Consider the following 19,958-nt stretch of genomic DNA (forward strand, 5'->3'; position numbering starts at 1 on the left):
ACAGGTTTTGGGAAGCGGGCCGCACACCCCCACCCGATTTTTCTAGGAGTACCTCCCCGGTTTTTTGGCTCTTGTTTGTTTGAGCGCATAAGCATAAGCAACATATGCAGACTGAGTAAGATGTGAATAATTAGCGACTGTTGTCAAAAAAAAAGAATGTTCCAACAAAAGACATTACATGACAGCAATTTGCTAAGATTTTGGCACATCAGAGGGTGTGTTGCTTGTGCTTGTGCATTATGCTTATGCGATGGTCAGAAACGGCAGGCTTGAATGCCAGTTCATAGCATCTTTCACCCCTGGGAGTGAGAGGGTAAAGGATATTACACAAAAGAATATAATTCTTGAATTGTCAGAAAAGACACAACAGAGGGTCTGGATCCAGGTACTGTAATCTCAATTTTCAGATAAATTTTCGACAGTTTTTCAGCTATCAGTTCAAATTTCAGTCCGTCCATGGACTATCAGCAAATTTTACACGTCAGTTCAAACTGCGTCATTTCTCAGCAGATAGTAAGAATGTTATCTCACCTCATTTCCTCCCTCATAATTTATTGTTTGATTGTCGAAGACTCTCCCTGGTTAAATAGTTTCAAACTAGTTTCAAAAGGCAACGTTTCGGGCCTTTTACTGAAAGAATCAAAAATAAACACGGCTGCCGGCGCCGGTAGCTTAAAATACTTGTCACTAGGTATCATACGTAGCAGGCGTTGTCACAGCCCAGTAGACACACCCAGGGGGGAGCCCTTCATTTCATTTGATGAACATTTTAAATGATCTAGGCATACAGTCAACACGTACCTGAGTATCTTGATGCTGATATATGAGCTCTGAAATTCCAACAGTCTATGTTGATTTTTTTTTTGCGGGTCAAATGCTGATGTCATTGAAAATAGCTTCTCTGAGACGAAAACATTCTTTGCATTGCAAACCACGTACGTGCCTACGGACTACCTAGGATATAACAAGAAGTCTTTTAACAACTTTGCGTGAGAACGTTGTTTATTTATCAAAAATCTAGAAACACCCACGGAAATAGCTATTCACCATCTGACAGATGTAGTAGGTGAAGCCGATATTATACACTAGCTTTAAGAGATCTCAAAAATAACAAAGTGCGATCTTTTAGATACACTTTTTGCCGCCCTGCGTTTATTGATCAAATATTTAAGGTAAACAAATCGACTCGGCAAAGCAAGAATCAAATAAAGTGATAAGGTTTACAGTTCAGTGTACACACACTAGTACTTGGCGCAACCGATCAGAGAGGTGTTTGGGCACATATATTCGATGTACGTAATTCTGGTGTGGTTGGAAATTAATTATTGGTAAATCTTCAAAGTGGAGCTAAACTCGTTGCAGGTAAGTAAAGTATTTTGTTAACAGTGCATTTGAAGGCGTTCTGAATGCCGAAGCGTCCATAGCATCCGAGGTGGATGGCATTATCATGTCTGGAATTTTCGACAGAAGGTATTCGCTTGGGCTGAAACATTTTCTCAGCATTGACCGAATAAATAAGAGTTCTGATTTTGCAAGTGTGTTTAATAAATGATAAAACAAAAGATTCATTCGTTCAATTCTCCGGAAACGTTTGAAAACGTTTTAGCCAGATTACAGAAATCGAAACAAGAAATTCCCAGTCAGGACTCTAATTAAACACCACTAATTAAGAAACAACACTTTATCTTGCAGTTTCGCAAATTACAGATGTTCATTTTGTTTCGTTTCGTTTCTCAAATTTCCGTAAGTCGCCAGAGAAGTAGCTTTGTTTGACTAACCGAGGCACAAACCAAATACGTACATTGTCATGCACAGTATATCTCGGTTAGAAAGTGTATGAAACCAAATCCGCCGAGTGAGGGAATTTTACAAACGGAGGACATTAGGATTTTCTTGAGTTGTTGACCAAAGAACTCTCCTAGAATGAATCTGTTTAAGAAGCTGCGAAAACATTTCGGCACATGAGAGGGCAAGTTCCACTAACACGTGCGACACTAAAATGTTGTCACATACCTTCTTACACAAATATGGAAGCCATAGGTCATCGCTCTGAATAAAGTAGTGATTGCAGTTTTCTTCAATGAACGCTGAAAGCAAAGCGGCCTTAGTCTGCCATGTTAGCTTAAGCGTGGGTTTGAAATAACCTTTAGAAAAACATCTGCTTTCACAAGCTACTCTGTCGTTTCTTCCTAAAGGTCTCTTTTGCAAATTTAGCACTAAAATACTTCAATTTATGTTCAACTCAAAGCCATTAAGAATTGTTATTTGAGGGAGACTACAGTTAAAATGGATGTTAACATCTTGTATTTGAGAAAACTGTCTGGCGTGTTGAAACAATGCTGGTCAAATCACTCCAGGCTGACATAACATTGATTTTACAGTAATTTGTTATATCTGACTGCATAGATCATGTTATCATTCAATACCTCGAGTTTTTTGAACGAACCATGCTAAGGAGCAGGAATATTATCGACAAGGAACTGCGAACAACTGGAATAACGTTTGTAGAAATGCTTTTTTTGTTGGCTCCTTGTCCATGACGGTCCCAGATAAATTCTGACAGATTGGCTTGTTTACGTGCCACTCATACCAGCGTGTGGTCATCAAGAAAGCAAGAAAGATACTTTATGCTCACGCTATGTTGCTTGCACATGCGTCGTACCGTGAAACCATCCCTTCACTTTGCTGTCATGACTACAGGACTGGCATCAAAAATCTGATCTAACGGCAGGCGAATCGACGCTCCATATTTTTCACATTGATCGTCCATGTTTTCTAGATAGCTCTCTTTATATAATGGCTTATAAGAGTTCCGCTACTTCCGGTGATTACATGCACCTTAGTAGAAATTAATTCAGTTGCTGCGCAAACGTCTCCTGAAACATGACACGAGGCTTTCAAAGAACTGTACAAAATATTATTCACATTCTACCAAGAGCTATTTCGTTGCCTAGGATGCCGATTTAAAACCGTGTAATTTTATTGTTCAAGGCGTTTATTTTGACGCTTGCTTGGCAGAGTTTGAACTTACGTGTCGACGACACACGAGGTCAGGGAAAGATCGGCAGGGATTTTTTCGCCAACAACATCGTGCTTAGCCTGAGGGTTTTTGCGCAAAGACGTACTGGCTTGTTGTAGTCCTTGATAAGAGAAGTAGAGTCTTTTTCAAAGTATCCAGTCAATTCAAGGACAACGAGGACAGATGTCACAAAAGAGTTTCCTCTGAAAAAACCAGCCACAATACATAGAGAGGTACGTGTGCGAAAATGAAATTAGAATAGTTTTTACATATTTTCCATTGTCGGGATTAGGTTTTCTCTAATTATTTAGTGAGTAAACGAGTCATGTATCTAATCTAGTGTTCAGTTGTTTCTTTTGTCAAATTCGAAATCTTCAGCCTAATATCTGATCATGAAACTCGACATGGCAGCCTGTTCCAAAGCCCTGTTCATAAATACTTTAAAAAATGCCGCTTCCATTTTCTTGTAACGGCGTGAACGGGAAAATTTTATAGCTTTATTGCGATAAAAATCCATTATTGCTATTATGCAAGATGGTTCTACAGTTTTCATTGCTGCCAGCAGTTAACTCCTTTTAACCGTATATGCTCTACAGAGACGCAAGTCAGTTGTTGATAGGCGATTCTAATTCAGTTCCGCCTGTTGTTTTGGTTGGTAAACTGCTAAAATATGAGCAATATTTTAGCAGGGAGTGGGGGCGGAGCGTTTAACCAAAGTTGTATGCAAAATAACAATAAATGAAAGTCTAGATAAATATTTTAAAGTTGCTAATATTCTAGTTTGCTTGAAATACTATGCATTAAGGGAGAGTTTTACGTGTCGACTCATCTGCATTTTGCCACGTTTAATACCCCCGTTGGTTTCCATTGTTCCATATAAAACAATCAAAAGCGAGCTGATGGCTCCTGAGGGAAATTTGTTTTGGAAATTTCACGGCTAGTAGCGAAAACGTGGTCGTGGAAATGATATTCATCATTAGAATTGATAGTTTTGTAGCCTAGCAATCAGAAACTGAATTGCTTCAGTGCTTATGAAGCAGACATAGGCGTTTGGTCACCTTCGCACTTAGGGGTTGGTGTGCGGTTGCAGTGACCTTCTTGCCTGAACTGGAAAATTAGGTAATACCCAAATCCGTGAGTATTGAAATCGGGATGCAAACGAACTCAAATTAAATTGCATGATGAACAAAAAAAGTTCTCAATTGTAACGCAGTTGAACTGTTATAACTCCAAAAATATATAGTTATTTTGAAACCTCACTTACTCTATGACCTCGATCGACAGCCTAGTAAGATCAGAAAACTATAAATGAAAAACGTCCTTTCTTCCTCGTGTAGATAGATAGCTTTATTAAAAGTTCAAATCGGTCGCAAGTAGATGATGTTCTGCGTCTCAGCAGAGCAAGTCCCTCGGGTCGGAGAATAAATTCAATGTTCAATACGAAGTTCAGTTTCGACCACACTAATCCCGTTAAATTTGAAGAATGTAACTTTTCTTCTTCATGCAGTTCTGCTTTCGGTTCACATTAAAACGGCCACAGAACATTACAAATGCATGCTAGGGCATGCGCACATTGCTCGAGCCCGCAATAAATCCGGCTTTGTGACGTCAGCATAAAAGATCCCTTTTCGTATTTTAGAAATCTCCCCTGACTGTTTACAAGAAGATTGCCGTTTTAGCTTGAGCAATAGGCAAAACCGGAGGGAAAAAGACGTTTTCTAACAGTTAACCGAATTAGTGTAGACCAGGACTATACTACAAATAGCTTAAACTACCGATCAGCCTTGTTTGTACGTCCACGCCATAATTCATGTTTCCAAGTTGTGATCTGGGTGTTGCGCGGTGATAATGCATATGGCATTCATCTGATATGAAAATCGCAAAATTGAAAATATGACGACAGCATATAGTTTATAAAGTCTCAAGTCATAGACTCCAAGTTTGAAAAAAAAAAAATTGTAACTTTGCTCAGCTAAGTAAACAATGACAATGAATTTGGCGGAATTCCCATTAAGCTTTCTTCGAATTCAAACTTTCCTTTATCGTGAGGGAGGATACCACAAATCACAAAGCATCATCAATTTTGATTTGCAATCACGTTCACAAATCATAACCGGAATCAATCTTTAAAAATCGAAATTTCTTTAGGCAAGCTCAACAAACTGAGAGACAGCGCGAGACGCTTATGTTAACACTAATAATAGTTACTGAATGTGTATTTCATTTTGAGTGTTTCCCATAGAGGCTTTTGATCCATAAATGTGCTCTTTCTTGCGTGCGACATTTCAAACCTGAAATCTCGGAAAATTGAACTGAGAAAACATACTCTCGATTTTTCAAATGTGACTGAGTTGCGAATTATCATCCATTTCCACTTTTGTCAGACTTCTGGTCATTATGAGTCGCCATCACTTCCTAATGGCTTCCGTCATCACTTTTTGCGATTACATACAATATAATATTCCCTAACAAAATCAAGCCATCGAGTTATTGATGGACTTCCTGTAATCTAGCTTTGTACGGTGCCACTATCTTCTTGAAATCATTTTGAAACTCATTGACAGTGCCTCTGTAGTTAGCTCACTTTATCTGCGGATGTACTTTGCCATTAAGTTTAATTTATTTATGACAGCGAAGGCAAACTCTCATTCTTATTTTATCGGGACAGAACTGTAGGTAAATAACCAACCCATCAAAGAAACTTTGATTTTAATGTTGCCAGTTATTATCTTTTTTTTTCGACTGGGGTTTCCCGGTCGCTAGAGGTTGAACTGGTATCGAAGACCGCAGTCAGTATATTTCCAGAGAAAATAACGCCCTACATAAGTTATATTTTACCATGCATGTATATATATGCTTAATATGACATTTATATGACCTTGAGAGTAATACGAATGTGCAATACGAGTGTGATTCTTATAACGATAGCAGCTAATAACGATTTTTGATCTCCTAAGCCATATTCTACTTTTTATTAAAATTAAGTCTTCTTGTAGAAAGACCCTCTCAGATTTTAAGAATTTTGTGTGAACTATCATATCTCAAAGGAATATTCAAATGTATACGACTTGCTTTGCTAAGAGGAATACGTAAAACACCATTACTTAGTAGACCAAGGGCTGCATTCTTTTTTCCACACCAATGTCTAACGTTCGATGAAGATAGTAAAGATCGATTTGAACTTAAAAGTGCTATTAACCGAGAATATGGTTATCATTATTTTGAATAACCACTTCAAAAGTCCATTTGCCTTAAAGCGATAACCTATTGCGAGGCGAAGTAGCCCCAGGATTGCTTGTTGAGAAAACAAGATTTAAATATGAAAAGCAAAACTAATTATTTAACTCGTCCGCGAATAGAAACGCTGATATAATTATAGAGACATTTCCAACCAAATCGAATTGATTTGTCAACAGCAAACAAATTTCAGAGCTATCGCGGTCGCATTTCAAGCAACTTTAATTTCCAGCAGTTAAAATAGCGCAGACAATTTCAGTGAACTTTTTCCTGCTTCTGCGATTAGCAATAATGGGTAAGAAACAACTGTCAGTATTCCTGCGACAAAAAGTCAAAAGTAGTACTGTATTATAATTGTATTAACTGAATTTAAGTATTATTGCTCAAAAGTGAGGGAACCTCTCAGCTGGGCTGGCAAACTTGAAATGGGTTCTCGTTTGAATGACAAACATTAAACTGGGTTCGTATTCATTAGCTACTATCGCCTCGTTCAAATAACTTGACAAAATACCCTTGTCACTCTTGATAAGTCCGAAAAAAGCAGTATCCAATTGATAACAACCACTCAATCACGCAAAGAGTATCTTGTTTTAACAGGTGAAAGAAAAATATGTTTTCTTGTGGTGAACTGCATTAGCAAGCTTGAATGGTATGTTTGTACATTTAGCAAAAGCTTGTGTAAAAGTTTATATTCAAGCCCTGCGTGTAAAAATCAATTATTGAATACTCGATGACAACAAATAATCTTTTATTACCTAGCCTTGACAATAGACATCCATCAAAATCAAGATTATGGACATCTTTTTATAACTTTCCTTGTACTAGCTTTTTACTTATAAAAATCCACATTAGGGACCGCACAAATATTATTCGAGAAGCGTATTAAGTGGGATATAAGATAAGATAAATTTTGCGTCATGTTTCCTCTTGCATTCTCATTCAAATCAGACAATTTATTTTTCCGGTTAGAAACGCCCGAAGCGACAATACTGTAAGCGACTTCTGGCCTTGAATGAAAGAGGTTTAAAATGGAAAGCGTGCAAATTGCTTGAGCACAGCTGCATCACCTCGTCGACAAGCTAAGATTTCGTGGACTCGATACGTCAAGCTCAGATAGAATTTCCCTTGAAATGAAGTAATTGACTATAAGTAAGTTTGCTTTTTACGGCTTGATACGTGACTCAAATACAATTCCTCGGCCGCAACAACAAATAATCGAGACAAATATTGTGAAGTTAACAGAAGAGCAGAGAAATATTAATAATCCGGATAAGCGGAAACCGTCTCTTCGGACGAGAAGACGAAAGAAACCTTCATGGCGGATTTTTATGCTTTGTGGAACGGTGTTCATCACAGACTGCCAAGAGACCCAGTAAAAATAATCATCGGACTACCAAGATTTAGTATCATCGTCTTTTCAGCCATCATTTTCTTAGGATTTTTGCGAACTGGCGAAAGCCGACGATGCGACAGCTACAGAGATTGCCTCGGGGATTATATCCACTGCTGTAGTGGGTACTGTCGCAGGTCATGTAACTTGTCCTGCTCTCGAGACGAACAGTGTGGCTCCCCGGGCAGCGTTGAGGAGTACTGCTGCAAGGGAAAATGCATTTCCATCTCCTCCATCTGTGAAAAGCCTGTGACAGATGAAGAGGATGTTCTCAGCAGTCCCGTCATCGCAGTGGTGGTTATATTCGGTGTGATGCTCATCGTAGCCGTGTGCTGCGTCTTCAGGTCGTATTTCTGCAAAGTGCGCACGCTTTGTTTCGGTGAGAGTTCGCATCAAGTCGATACTGCCGCCAAGGCCCGTGGCTCTGGCTTTGTCGCACTTGGACGAGGGTCTGTGGGCACTGAAGACGGTTTAGACAGCACAGAGAGAATTTCCATGCAGTCTACCAGCACTTGGGTTGGTCAGGATTTTCGCATTGCGCCTCCAAGATCGTCGAGTTTGAAACGCAGTGGCATCGTGTAAGAAGCTAAAAGTACGCTTTGTTTTGAAGCCAGCTGTCTCACTTCCATGTTTTATACGAAGAACATTCGATAAAGGTCGTGTAGCGATCTTGAATATTCTAAGATTTAGGACAGCTGTTTGCATACAGGACTGACATAACTCGGCTGTGCCGGAATCATTCAAAAATTGCTGTATTTAGCGCATAAGCCAAGCGAAGGACTTGCGTAAAGAAGCTCAGATAGAGTTGTTTGGGCATATCTCAGGATATGTACAAAGCGCCATGATTTCCGTAAGGTTAATTACCCAATATATAGCTGCCTTGCAAGCAGTCTTTCAGTACATCCAAGATTACATTTATTCATGTAAACGTATATACACGAAAAAAAAATATTTATGCCATCAACCCTTCTATCTCAAAAGGCTGAGACCAACTTTATAATTGCTCGATTTGATTTCGAGATAAATTAATAGCTTCAGATTTCGCGCGAGCTTTCACTGTGACAGTGTAAGCGGAGTCTTTTTTCCTCTTTTTCGGCATTTTCTGTGACATTAGGTTGGCATCTTTTCTTTTTCATTTTGTCGGCGAAATATGCGCGGTATCATCAAACTGGCAAATGGCAAACCTGGTAAGTAAAAGTAATTCGAAAAGTTGATTAAAATCTGACGAATGTGCAAATTCACCTGTACATGTCAATTGTAATCGATCAGGAATGTCAGCGGTACTGGTCAATACGAGACAGTCATCAAAGAAAAAAGGAAGTTGGCGAAATGGATACAGAAAATTATTTCTGTGAGCATATTCCGACTTTTAAATTAAAGCAGTTTTCTGAAAAATTTTGATAATATTGTCGCCGATGTCGGAAATTTCCGCAAGTAACTGAGACCAAAATTAAACATCGAGAGAGTCTCGAGAAGGTAACTGTTTCGACTAATTTAGAACAGATAGATAGTTTCAATAATTTGTCAATTTGACACGTCGAAAAATGAAATACGTAGTGTCAATATCTGAAACATTCATCGGATTTTTCATGATGTTGTGTTTAGTATAGATCAACGCAAAGGTCTAGAAATCTCTAGCGTAAAGTATTTTATTGAAGAAGATTCTTGACTATTGCACACAACATTCATCACATGTTATACTTAGTAAGTCAAGTAGTCTTTTCTCAGCTTTTCAGAAGTGGGGCGGTTTTCAATTAAATATCGTAAAAGCAAATAAAAGCAAAACCAAAGTAAACGTTCCAGCCAATCAAATAGGACACAGACAATACAGTGAACCTATCAAACCTCTAACATATCCAGGCAACATTAAAACATGTGGCTGACACCAAGCGCGGGAAAATGTGCGAGCTAGTCAAGAATGGTTTTGCGTTTTTATCGTACTTCTCAATAGGCGAGTCAGTTTTTTGCCAAGCGCGTTGCGCATGCAGTTATGGACAACGATTGCAAGTGTGAATTATTTTCGCCACTCAAATGAAAACCGCTTCCAGTCATTAATTTAAAAAAACGGTGTTCTTTTATCTTGTTTTATTACTTTTTTATATAGAAGAAAAGTTTTCCGTTGTAATTATCATGGTTGACAAATTACTTCTTTATTTTGGCGCGAAATGTCAGCGTTAATTTATTTCACATGTGAAATTGGCATGGCAACGTTTGGCGCGAAATTTCTCGATACTATAAACCAGTCAAAAACCCACGATTGTAAGCTCAATTTGTCACCCATGATATTAGAAGGTAATCAAATGGTATACTCGTGAAATTAGGAAATACAATTTGACTTGCGTTTTGTCAAAATTCTAGTAGTTTCCCTTGCCTAAAGGCTCGGGAATTTATTAGAATTTTGACAAAACGCGCTTGAAATTATTTCCTAATTTCACTGGTCACCATTTGATCATGACCCATGGTAATGCAATCACTGATATTTGATTTGGTACAAGTACCAAAGTACCTTTGTCTTGCTTTTCCGAAAGCTAGGCTAGGCGCCTGTGGAAAGTGATTCTAACTTTTCAGTGTAGCCTACTTGGCCAGGCGTTTGCTTTTTGACGAGTGACCTTCTCCCCAAACTCCTTTTGACTGACTCGGGTCAGCCAATGAGGTTGGCAACGCGCTACGTTTCAGACTGTGAATGAAAGCCTTTAGAGTGTGACAAGGAATCAAGGTCATAATCGCCGTGTAGCCCCGTTCATATGCTTGCGGCAAGGGACCGGAAATTTACGAAAATACTAGAGCTATATACATAGGATCTGTGAAAGATTTGATCAGCCAAAAAATAAATTGTAGGCCCATGTTTGCTCCACTTTTTCCTGCTACGGCATGCTGGCAAGACCCAACCAGGTCAAAACCGGTGTCTTCTGTTGCATCTCGGTTTTCAGTTTGGACTCTCTCATGTCGTTGTCGCGTTATAAGTGTTCTAGGCATTGTCAACCTTGCTTAACCGCAACACGCATACAAATACGGAGTGCGGATGCTGAGAGATTGGTGACAATAGAAAAGCTGTGAATGAGGTCTACAACAAACGAACAAAGGCAAAAATGAAACTTGTGCCTCCTGTCTTTACCCTTTCCTACACCAGTGAAAATATTTGAATTTGCTTGGAATGACAAATTTTTTGTTTTTTTGTTTTGTTTGTTTGTTTGTTTGTTTTTCAGCTGAAGCTTGTTAAATCGAGTAAGAAGTCAAAAAAGGGTTTTTTTATTATTTTTTTTTTTAATGGCCCTCCGCGCGAAACTTAACTTGTTAGCGAGGCTAACAGACGCCACCAGTCCATTTTGATTTCGGCAGGTATATTGCATGTCGCGTGTAACCAACTATGTATTCAACTTCATCGATAAACTTAGCTTTGATGCTCAGTAATCAATGCTAAATTTTAACACTTAATTAAACTTCCATATTTTCTGTGTTGTTCTAATTCCCTCAGTATACTTTATTTACAAGCACGTAAAGCCTACGAAGCAAGATTGAAACACGGAAGTTTGAAAACAAGAAAGAAAAGGAAGTTTAGAATAAGGAAGTAGTGGTTGAGATTATCTGTGTAAATTATAATCAAGTACAAGTGAAAAAAACAAGTAGAAAAATTCCCCAATTTTGTAAAGAATATTATGTTACTGAACTGAACTGTGCAATTAACTTTCGTCACAACAAAATCTGCACTTCCGATCTTAAGGTTTTAGTTGCACTGGTGACAAAAAGATATTAGCACAATAAAAGCCTATCTTTTTAGAGTGTAAGTTAAGTTACCATGACGCAACGATTTCATGGTACATAAGGATTACCATGTCAAAGACAACTCGATAATACTGTACAAACAATACGTCATGGACTTGCTCGATAACAAAAGCTGTGAACAAAAGCGTTTTAAGCTGCATGTAAGGGAAATGCACTGAAAGACACGTGCAGGAACATTTTAAAAGGCAGGAGTTAGTCTTTGTTCGTTGAGTAAAGCAGAGATTCGGTCGTCTAATTCTCAGTTGTGGAAACTTTCAGTAGCGTGGTGCACAGTTTTCGTCGCACGCCAGTGGCCAGATACATGGACCGGCAAATCACGCACTGGACGAAAAAAGTAGCTAGTTAAAACAATCAAGTTCACAAATCTGGTCGTTAAGGCGATTAGACACAGGTTTTAAAGTTCATCCGAGGGATTTGGTAAGTGCATATATACTAGTGTATAATATCTCGCTGGCTTGCAGTAGTTTATAGAACTTTATAAATTTATGTGCACGCTTTAGGAACCTCAACGCTGGTGGCAGATTTGTGCTCCCAAACAATGCTACAAAAATCATATACTTCCATTGGACTAAACCTGTTAAGAGAACAGCAACTGAGTCTAATAGCAAGGCGTTTTCCAGCCTCTAACTGGTAAGCGGTACGTCCAGATTAGTTCAACCGGTTTGCTGTCACCGGATTTAGCGTGTTCGGAATCGACAATGGACGCACTAGATTCGCGGGAACGGCTCGAACTTTTGCGGGAATATTTTTAAGTGCTTCCGACCTACGTAAATTTCGTCAAAGTCTGGGAAACAGTATGACGATATCATGTGGTGGAAAAGCAACATTAGTGTCCCTTCTTTATTTAACTCGTTAAGCAAATCTTGTTTGGGATAGCAGCTTTAAAATGTCCAGAACAATAGTTCCATTGCTGCAAAGATATCGGCTTTTGAGCGTCTAAGTTCGTTGACATCATATTATCGTGCGTGCCTGACGACTTTGAACTTATCTTTTAAAAACCGCATAATTCTTTTTCCAGCGGGAATGATCTAGAAATGTCTCACAGTAAAGGACAAAAATATTAAGACTCAAGAATTGCGAAATCGTCAGTAGCTATAGGTAATGGAAGTGCTTCGTAGTTGGGTAGGACATGAATGTTTAAGGTGCTAATGTTTCGGGCAAATTTCTATGGAAGAATTAACGAGATTGATTTTTTACCAATTGGGGGAGGGAAATTAAAACATAAACTTTTTATCGCAAATGGTCAACCTTGCTGGTGTAAAACTATGTTTGGGCCGTCATTTCGGAGACATCGATATTGTTTAAAGTGCAAATATAATTCCATAGTCCGGAGGTGCAGACTTAAGTTTTTGTTTTTTTTTTCGCTAGCCATTCAAATTTCGACAATTTCGTCAAGAGCTTTTGGACAATTATTCAAGATTTATCAACCAAAAGGCAAGTAGTTTTAAGAATCTTTTAAACAAACATTTCTCAGTAAGGTTCATGTTTAAGCGATGGCGGTATTCAGTAATCCAGCAAATATTTGTTTTTCCGTACGGGGACTGAATTGAATGTAGAGCAGATTAAAAGAGGGATCAAAGCCTTAGCAAAAAGCTGAATCTATTTTGCTGTAATTTGCACACCGGCTTCCGCAACTGAGTTGAATTAGAGACCAGGATTTAGCTCTCAACAAACAGTAGCCGGCTTAGTCCTAATTCTGGGCACGTACAACAGAAAATTGCAACTCGATCGATGAATCAGCCAATTTATGAAAACGTTTACTGTAGCCTGAGTATATAATATAATCGTTCAAAACTGATATCCTTCGAAAAAGTGCGCACGTAATTAATTTGACAAAAATTGTCTTGCAATGCTTTCGCCTGACAATTTCTTTTATCTCTTCGTGTTAGCACTGTCCACAAAACAGAAGTTTCATTTACTCGAACTATGCTAAAGAATTTCAAGATCGTACAAACATTATCGAACCCTTTCAGCGTCTCAAAGTGAATTTCAAATCAACAATCATTTTATCTCAATTTAATAGGATAAAATGGATCTGTTATCTAGTTTGTTGAATTTTAAACGATTAACACTGTTGTGAATTACCAGCTGTGTGGCATTTAAAGCGGCATTAGCGCATTTTTAATCACTTTGTTGACAAGCACCCAACCAAAATTATAAAACGAAATACATGCAGGGCACAGGTCAAATTTGTTCTTTTTTTCGCGCGGAAACGCACGAGATCCAAATTGCCCTTTCGTGCACGCACGCTCTGTAATATTCTATCAATTAATCTGTCTAAGGAAACGATTTGTTATTTAGATTTTTCACAAATTGCTTTTAAGACGCCTTAGTATTTTCGGGTACTATGATGAGACAAGACGAAATTGACGCTGTGTTTGCCCAAAGCCAATCAGAGCGCTTTCCCTTTGTTCCGTCGTTTAGCGTCCTGAAGACAAATCATAAATGTAATTGATTGGAAAGAATGATTCTTTTGTGTAGAGGATAAAGGCCGCCTTGAAAATCAACAGCTGGTATTCTGGCCATCAAGTGCAAGGGATATCACCCGAACAGTCTTTCGTCCAGCGCAACTGTAATTTACATGTAAGGGCGAACGAAATGTTTCCGTTTCGGATTCAAATGTCGCGTGCTTTCTTTGTAGTTTAAACAAATCCTGTTAGTTTGATCCATTTTTGACATGATTTTGTCAGTTTTCTTAGGTATTTTATTGGCTTGTGTCAACGAAGTTTTTTGTCCTGTAATCTGTGTTATACTTTTCGTTTGCATATTTGCATTTAACATCTGGTGTATTTTTCTTTTGTCCATTTTCAGGAGATCTCGTCCCCTATCTTCTTCCTGGATAAAGCAATACCCTTGAAGTTTCAGAAATTACAGCCTCTCCTTTGGATCAATAACGGACAGATATCAGAAAAAAACTTCCTTGTTTTTATCTCCCCCGCAACGAATATTGCTTACTTAAGAATCGTAAACATCGCAGCCACAAAAACCTTTCTCGAGTGGTTTAACCGACTTTCAAATCAAATTTACATGAGACTGCACTGTTCAAATCTTTGATAGCTCAACGAAGTATCCATGGATCCTGGAAAATTTTGTGATTTAAACGACGATATATTGAAGAAGAGGTTTTATAACTGTATGATGAACTCGTTTCTTCCCGATAAACTCTCCCAGACGCCCGCGGCGCTGCTGAATGGGTATTTTGCGGAAATTGTAGCGATTAACACAACGAACTCAAAGCTTCTTCGATCGCCGCCGATACATCACAACCACCATCGAAAATTTCACAAGCATTCCAAGGACTATGCCGTGCATCATTTACCAGATCAATTTCTCGAGGACATACCCGAAGAGCACTCCGAAGTGACGAGCATGCTTGGTAGCTGTCCCGATCATCAGAAAGAAAAGCTAAAGTACTTTTGCGAGACATGTGACGAGCCGATTTGCCTCGATTGCACCGCTTCTGAGCACAGAAAACATCGATTTTCTTATTTACGCGAAGTTTATCACAAGCAAAAGCACAGCATGGCAAGTTTACTCGGCCAGGGAAAAACACAGATTGAAAATACGCGAAAATCGCTGAACGAAGTCAAAACCTTGCTTTTCAAACTTCAGGAGGAACGCGCATCTATGGAAAAGGCCATTCGTGAAAACACGCAGATTTTAATAGCGACTCTCCAACAACAAGAAGAAAGATTGCTGGACGAGATAAGCAGCGCTTTTAAGAGCAAGGAAAGCTCACTGCGAAAGGAAAAGCAGTACTTTGAATTAATTCTTGAACGACTGAGTGGCAGTTGTCAATTTGCAGAAAGGGCAGTCAAAATCGGCAATGAATTAGAAATTTTAGTCATCCAGAAGCACTTGAAGAGAAAGTTAAACGATATTTCGCACACTCGAAAAGACTACAGCGCCACAAATTTAAAAAACATCTACTATTTTCCGGAGGAAAACTCCGTTGAAACTACTCGGAAAGCGCTCGGGCACATTGTCGTTTCCGACACCTGCTCGGATTTGTCGACGGCAAATGGCGACGGGCTGGTGAAGGCCCAGGTCGGGGCATCTGCCGAGTTCGTTGTGACAGCGAAAGGTTTCGACAACCAGCCGAAAAATCGCGGCGGAGATCTTGTTACTATCGACGTCCGAAGCCCGAACAAGACGACCATCCGTTCGGAAATCGTCGACAAAGGCGACGGAAGTTATGCAGTGGGATTCACTCCCAGTTTAAACGGTGAACATGAAGTTGGAATCGCAATCCACCATCAGCCGATCAGAGGAAGCCCTTTCAAGGTTATGGTCACCAATCCTCGCGTTTACAGCAAGATCACGCGTCCAACTTTGTGTATTGGAAGTCTGGGCGAAGTTAAAGGGAAATTCAAGCTTCCTTGCGGTGTGGCGGTAGACAGCGAGGGGAGAATCCTGGTAGCCGACTGTCATAATCATCGCGTACAGGTTTTTGACCCCCAAGGAAAGTTCATCAAGAGTTTTGGAAACCTCGGAGACAAAAATGGGCAGTTGAACCATCCGACGGATGTAGCAGTCGATAAACAAGGAAATATCGTTGTCTGTGATAAAGACAATCACAGAATACAACGCTTTACAAAAGACTTCGCTTTTATCAACAAGTTTGGTGGTTACGGGGAGAGTCAGGGGAAGTTGAAACGTCCGTGGGGAGTATCCATGGGGAACGATGACGAAATTATAGTCAGCGATAGGCGCAACAGTAGGATACAAATTTTTAGAGAAGACGGCAGCCTTTTGCGCGTGCTTGGTTGCCATGGAAACGCCCAAGAAGAACTTGATCATCCGTATCACGCGGTAATGAACGCTGATGGCGACATTTTTGTCACTGACAGCAACAATCACGCTGTCAAAGTTTTCGACTGCAATGGGAACTTCGTGCGCGAGATTGGCCAATCGATGCTCAAGTACCCAACGGGAATTGCTTTCGACATGGACAACCACGTGATTGTATCAGACCAATACAATCATCGTATCCAAATCTTCAATGAGGATGGAAGCCTGGAGGCTACTCTTGCGTCTGGACTCAATGGCCTGGGTCAGAAGTGCTACCCTAAGGGTGTGGCCGTTTCACCGGGCGGGTACATTGTTGTTGCCGATAGTGACAATCATCGAGTTATTGTGCTATAGATTTGAAATAAGATCGTAATGGACGATTACATTTAAGGCTCGGTCGAGTAAGAAGATTTAAGACCATTTAGATAACTTTATTTTTCTTAGTCATTTGAACATGCCGTGAACGCGAGAAGAAATATGGCCGCGCGAAATCTGGGGGAAAGCAAGCACATACCCCTTAGATTTTGCACACAGCCATCGCTTTCTTTCTTGTCGAGCTATGGCTAGGGGTTTCTCGTAATCTAATGAGACTTGAAAGCCTCTTGTTTCTTCAACATTTTAACTATGCGTTTTAAAGATTATACCAGGGGTGACACAAAAGAATAATAGAACATTTTATGATTTTAATTGCAAGTTACGAGAATCCCATGCGAATATGTAACCTGCTCCAATTTTTCTTCGGTCCGATCATTTACATAGCTTTTTCTCGTAAAAGATTGCTGAAACGGATTGCTTTTTCTCGCAGCCAACAAAAGTACGTTGCACGTAAAACTCAAAGATTCTACTTTGTCTGCCACAAAAGAATTGGAGTACCACGCAACCCTGTTTCAGTGGGGCAGATGAAATATTGTTGTGAAAATGACATACAATTTTGATGCGACCAGTAACGAGGTATATCCTTCAGTGATAAGATATTGGTAAATGCTTAGTTTGAAGGTGTTTTATTTTATAATTTGTCACCCGCTCGAAGCTGTTAGCTGTTCGTTCTTTTCATCAGTTTTGAGTAAAATTCTTATTGGGTTGTATTGCAGACTTAGTTATGTGGAGCAAGACTCCCTCATGGGAGCGTTAAACTTGAATTCGCACAACGCTAGAGAAATTAAAAAACGCAGCTTTATTTCTACGGTTTGGCCTACCGTCCACACTAATCCATCACGAAAACGGAGCTTTTCGAAAACGCTCCTCAAACCGGAGGAATCTAAAAACACCACAGCTTTTTGTTTTCGTCTGGACGGAAAACATTTTGAAAACGGAGTGGTTTTTTTTTTTTTTTTTTTTTTTGAACGGTGTAGTCACGATAATCATGTAATTTCCCTACCCGAGATTTCCTCAGACAAACTCCAAAATGACTGCTGATTGTTGCGTTTTCAAATTCCTCCGGCTTAGTGTGGACGAAAAATACTTGATGCGTTTTCTGGAGAAATCTCCGTTTTCAAATTTGTCGGGCGCAGTTTGGACAGGGTTGCAGCTCGTCATTTTGGTGTGGCTTGCGAGATGTTTATTTCTACCTCCCGGTATAGAAAAGTAAATGAACTAGTACAAATAAAAATCAAGAAAAAACAAAGACAACAAAAAATAACAGGCCTAGGTTCTCGCTTTATAAAGTATTTTTAGGCAACACATTTTCTTCGGTCAAAGCATTCGATTTATAAAGAATTAAAGTTGATGTTTTCGTTCTTTATAGAGACAGAACATTTAAAATAATATCATAAATACATTTATCAATATTACGTTCTATTCTGTGCTAGTATATTTGTAAAATAGATTAAGATTGGTAAATTAACTGGAATATTATTGAAACAGAATATTATTAATATCAAAGTATAGAGTAATAGCTAGCTAGCTCTTTGTGGGATAAGTTTTAATTCCAATTGCATTTCAATTTTGAAATTACCCTGCGGACAAGTTTTTCACCTCAGGGATCATCTAGGGGATGGAGGAGGGGGTAGAGAGAAGGGGACGGTTACTCCTTCCTTCTCTCTACTCCCCGAGGGGAAAACCGTCCCGAAGGGACATTCAGTCAAATTTACAAATTATCGATAATATATTTACTATTTCTCTGTAAGTACACGCAGACTGTGTGGCAGTGTTGTTAATGTTATTATTATAGTACTGCTTACCTAGTAATCATAGCAATATATCTTACTTTTTATTCCGAGTCCATTAAAAAACAAGATGTATAGACCATGAATGATAAAGGTTTAGCGTTCTGTTGCGAAGAGCTGCTAGCCCAATCTTTTCTTACCACAGTGGTAACACGTAAGTTTCGTTGATATTATACTCGGTACAGAGCACCTCCCAGCAAGACAACTCGCTCGCCGGGCTCCTTTAATAAGGTTCCTGAAAAATTTTGGTCCCAACTATATGGCCAGTTCGTTTTCCGATCATTTTAAGAGGGGCAGTGGCCTAGCGTTTGGCACGCTGAACTCTTGATAGAGCCGATTCATGCTCTGGTCGGGGGTGGGGGGGGGGGGGGGTGGGGGAGTGAGGGGGGGGAGTGGGCAGGAGTCGTTGTATTGTGTTCTTGGGCGAGAGGTTTTACTCTCACTGGTGGCTCTCACCTTCCGGGAGTACAACAGATGTATCGTTAAATCTTATATGAGGAGTAACCTTTCGAAAGACTGGCATCCCCCCTAGATCCTAGCATCTAGGGAGTAGTTCCTTGGAACCTTAGATAAGCTCTGGTCACTTTGGCAGATTTCAACTCTTACCCGTTCATGAAAAAGAACTTTTTGTGAGGGAAAAAAAAAAAAACTTACCTGGACACACGATGCATCATTGGAGATTGGGGCTCTTGGGGACGAGTACAGCTTCTAGTTTAATTTAGAGAGCTATAGTCACTTTCTTTGTGGAATAATTTTCGATTATTTTCTGCTATAACCTGTCACAGAAGAGAAATACCCCTCGAAACTAGAAGTAGTTTTATATTTAATATTAGGTCTTCTATATATCCTTATCGTAAATTAGTTCCGCACTTTACTTAGAATCGTAAACTTATCATAATCTACAGGAAATAATGTCATAAGATAACAGTATATGAATCTTAAATGCAGAATAATTAAAAATTCATAAATGTTGACATAGAAAGGAAAGGAACTTCTCTCTATTGTAAGACAAGTCCGTCCGCCGTTATTCCTGTTTTCCACAGCACCCAAGCGCAGCTGATAGTCCATATCCGTCCTTAACCGCGCAGTTCCACACGGAAAACCTTTCGTTACAAACCACATTGCACCCAGTGGTGTGGCACACGGTAGCAGCTGCAATTTAGGTTTTTTCCCTTTCACTACCTTGCCAGTTTGGTTACTTCAGATTACACGCTAGCCGGGTTCGGACGTTGTTTTGCAAGCCTGCGTTCAGTGCCGGAGGAAAAAAAAACATGCACATGCTTCATACTGATGAAAAAATTTTTCCGCGTAATCGAGGATATCCATTTTTTCTGCATTGGTTTCCCAGTGTAATCCTCTGATAGGATTCCGGGACCGAGACGAATTTTGTTCTATATTCATATGGGAAATTTCAGCCCGGTCGAAAAAATGGTGGAACATAAACTTGTATCGTTCGAGGCTATTGTAGCTTTGTGGACTTTTGTAACTTTACTAATAAAGGTAATCCGTATACCTCTGAAGTGGAATTGCATACAAGACAAAAATTATGCCATTTTGGCCGCTTTGTTGCGAT

General features: G+C 39.4%; 2 protein-coding genes across 5 annotated transcripts; both read left to right on the plus strand.

Annotated features, from left to right (window-relative positions):
• Nucleotides 1-1,198: 1,198 nt before the first annotated feature.
• Nucleotides 1,199-18,478, plus strand: LOC110052721 (E3 ubiquitin-protein ligase TRIM71-like). Of its 4 annotated transcripts, XM_089284484.1 has the most exons (3): nt 1,199-1,362; nt 3,019-3,252; nt 14,241-18,478. In XM_089284484.1, the coding sequence occupies exon 3, from the start codon at nt 14,502-14,504 to the stop codon at nt 16,572-16,574; it is 2,073 nt and encodes a 690-aa protein (XP_089140610.1). In that variant the 5' UTR covers nt 1,199-1,362; nt 3,019-3,252; nt 14,241-14,501; the 3' UTR covers nt 16,575-18,478. The 4 variants fall into 4 exon arrangements, with proteins under 4 accessions (XP_089140610.1, XP_020614549.1, XP_020614565.1 ...); XM_020758890.2 differs by lacking the exon at nt 3,019-3,252; XM_020758906.2 differs by lacking the exons at nt 1,199-1,362; nt 3,019-3,252 and adding an exon at nt 11,532-11,846.
• Nucleotides 7,231-11,431, plus strand: LOC110052748 (uncharacterized). The gene has a single exon (XM_089284486.1). The coding sequence runs from the start codon at nt 7,572-7,574 to the stop codon at nt 8,226-8,228; it is 657 nt and encodes a 218-aa protein (XP_089140612.1). The 5' UTR covers nt 7,231-7,571; the 3' UTR covers nt 8,229-11,431.
• Nucleotides 18,479-19,958: the final 1,480 nt, after the last annotated feature.

This window comes from Orbicella faveolata, unplaced genomic scaffold, assembly GCF_042242905.1.
Source record: "Orbicella faveolata isolate gen_17 unplaced genomic scaffold, um_ofav_v1 contig_13, whole genome shotgun sequence".
In the NCBI taxonomy this organism is placed as follows: Eukaryota; Metazoa; Cnidaria; class Anthozoa; order Scleractinia; family Merulinidae; genus Orbicella; species Orbicella faveolata.

Bases quoted from the DNA above. Each gene is read 5' to 3' on its own strand.
- LOC110052748 (XM_089284486.1), top strand. From the start codon at position 7,572: ATGGCGGATTTTTATGCTTTGTGGAACGGTGTTCATCACAGACTGCCA.
- LOC110052721 (XM_089284484.1), top strand. From the start codon at position 14,502: ATGGATCCTGGAAAATTTTGTGATTTAAACGACGATATATTGAAGAAG.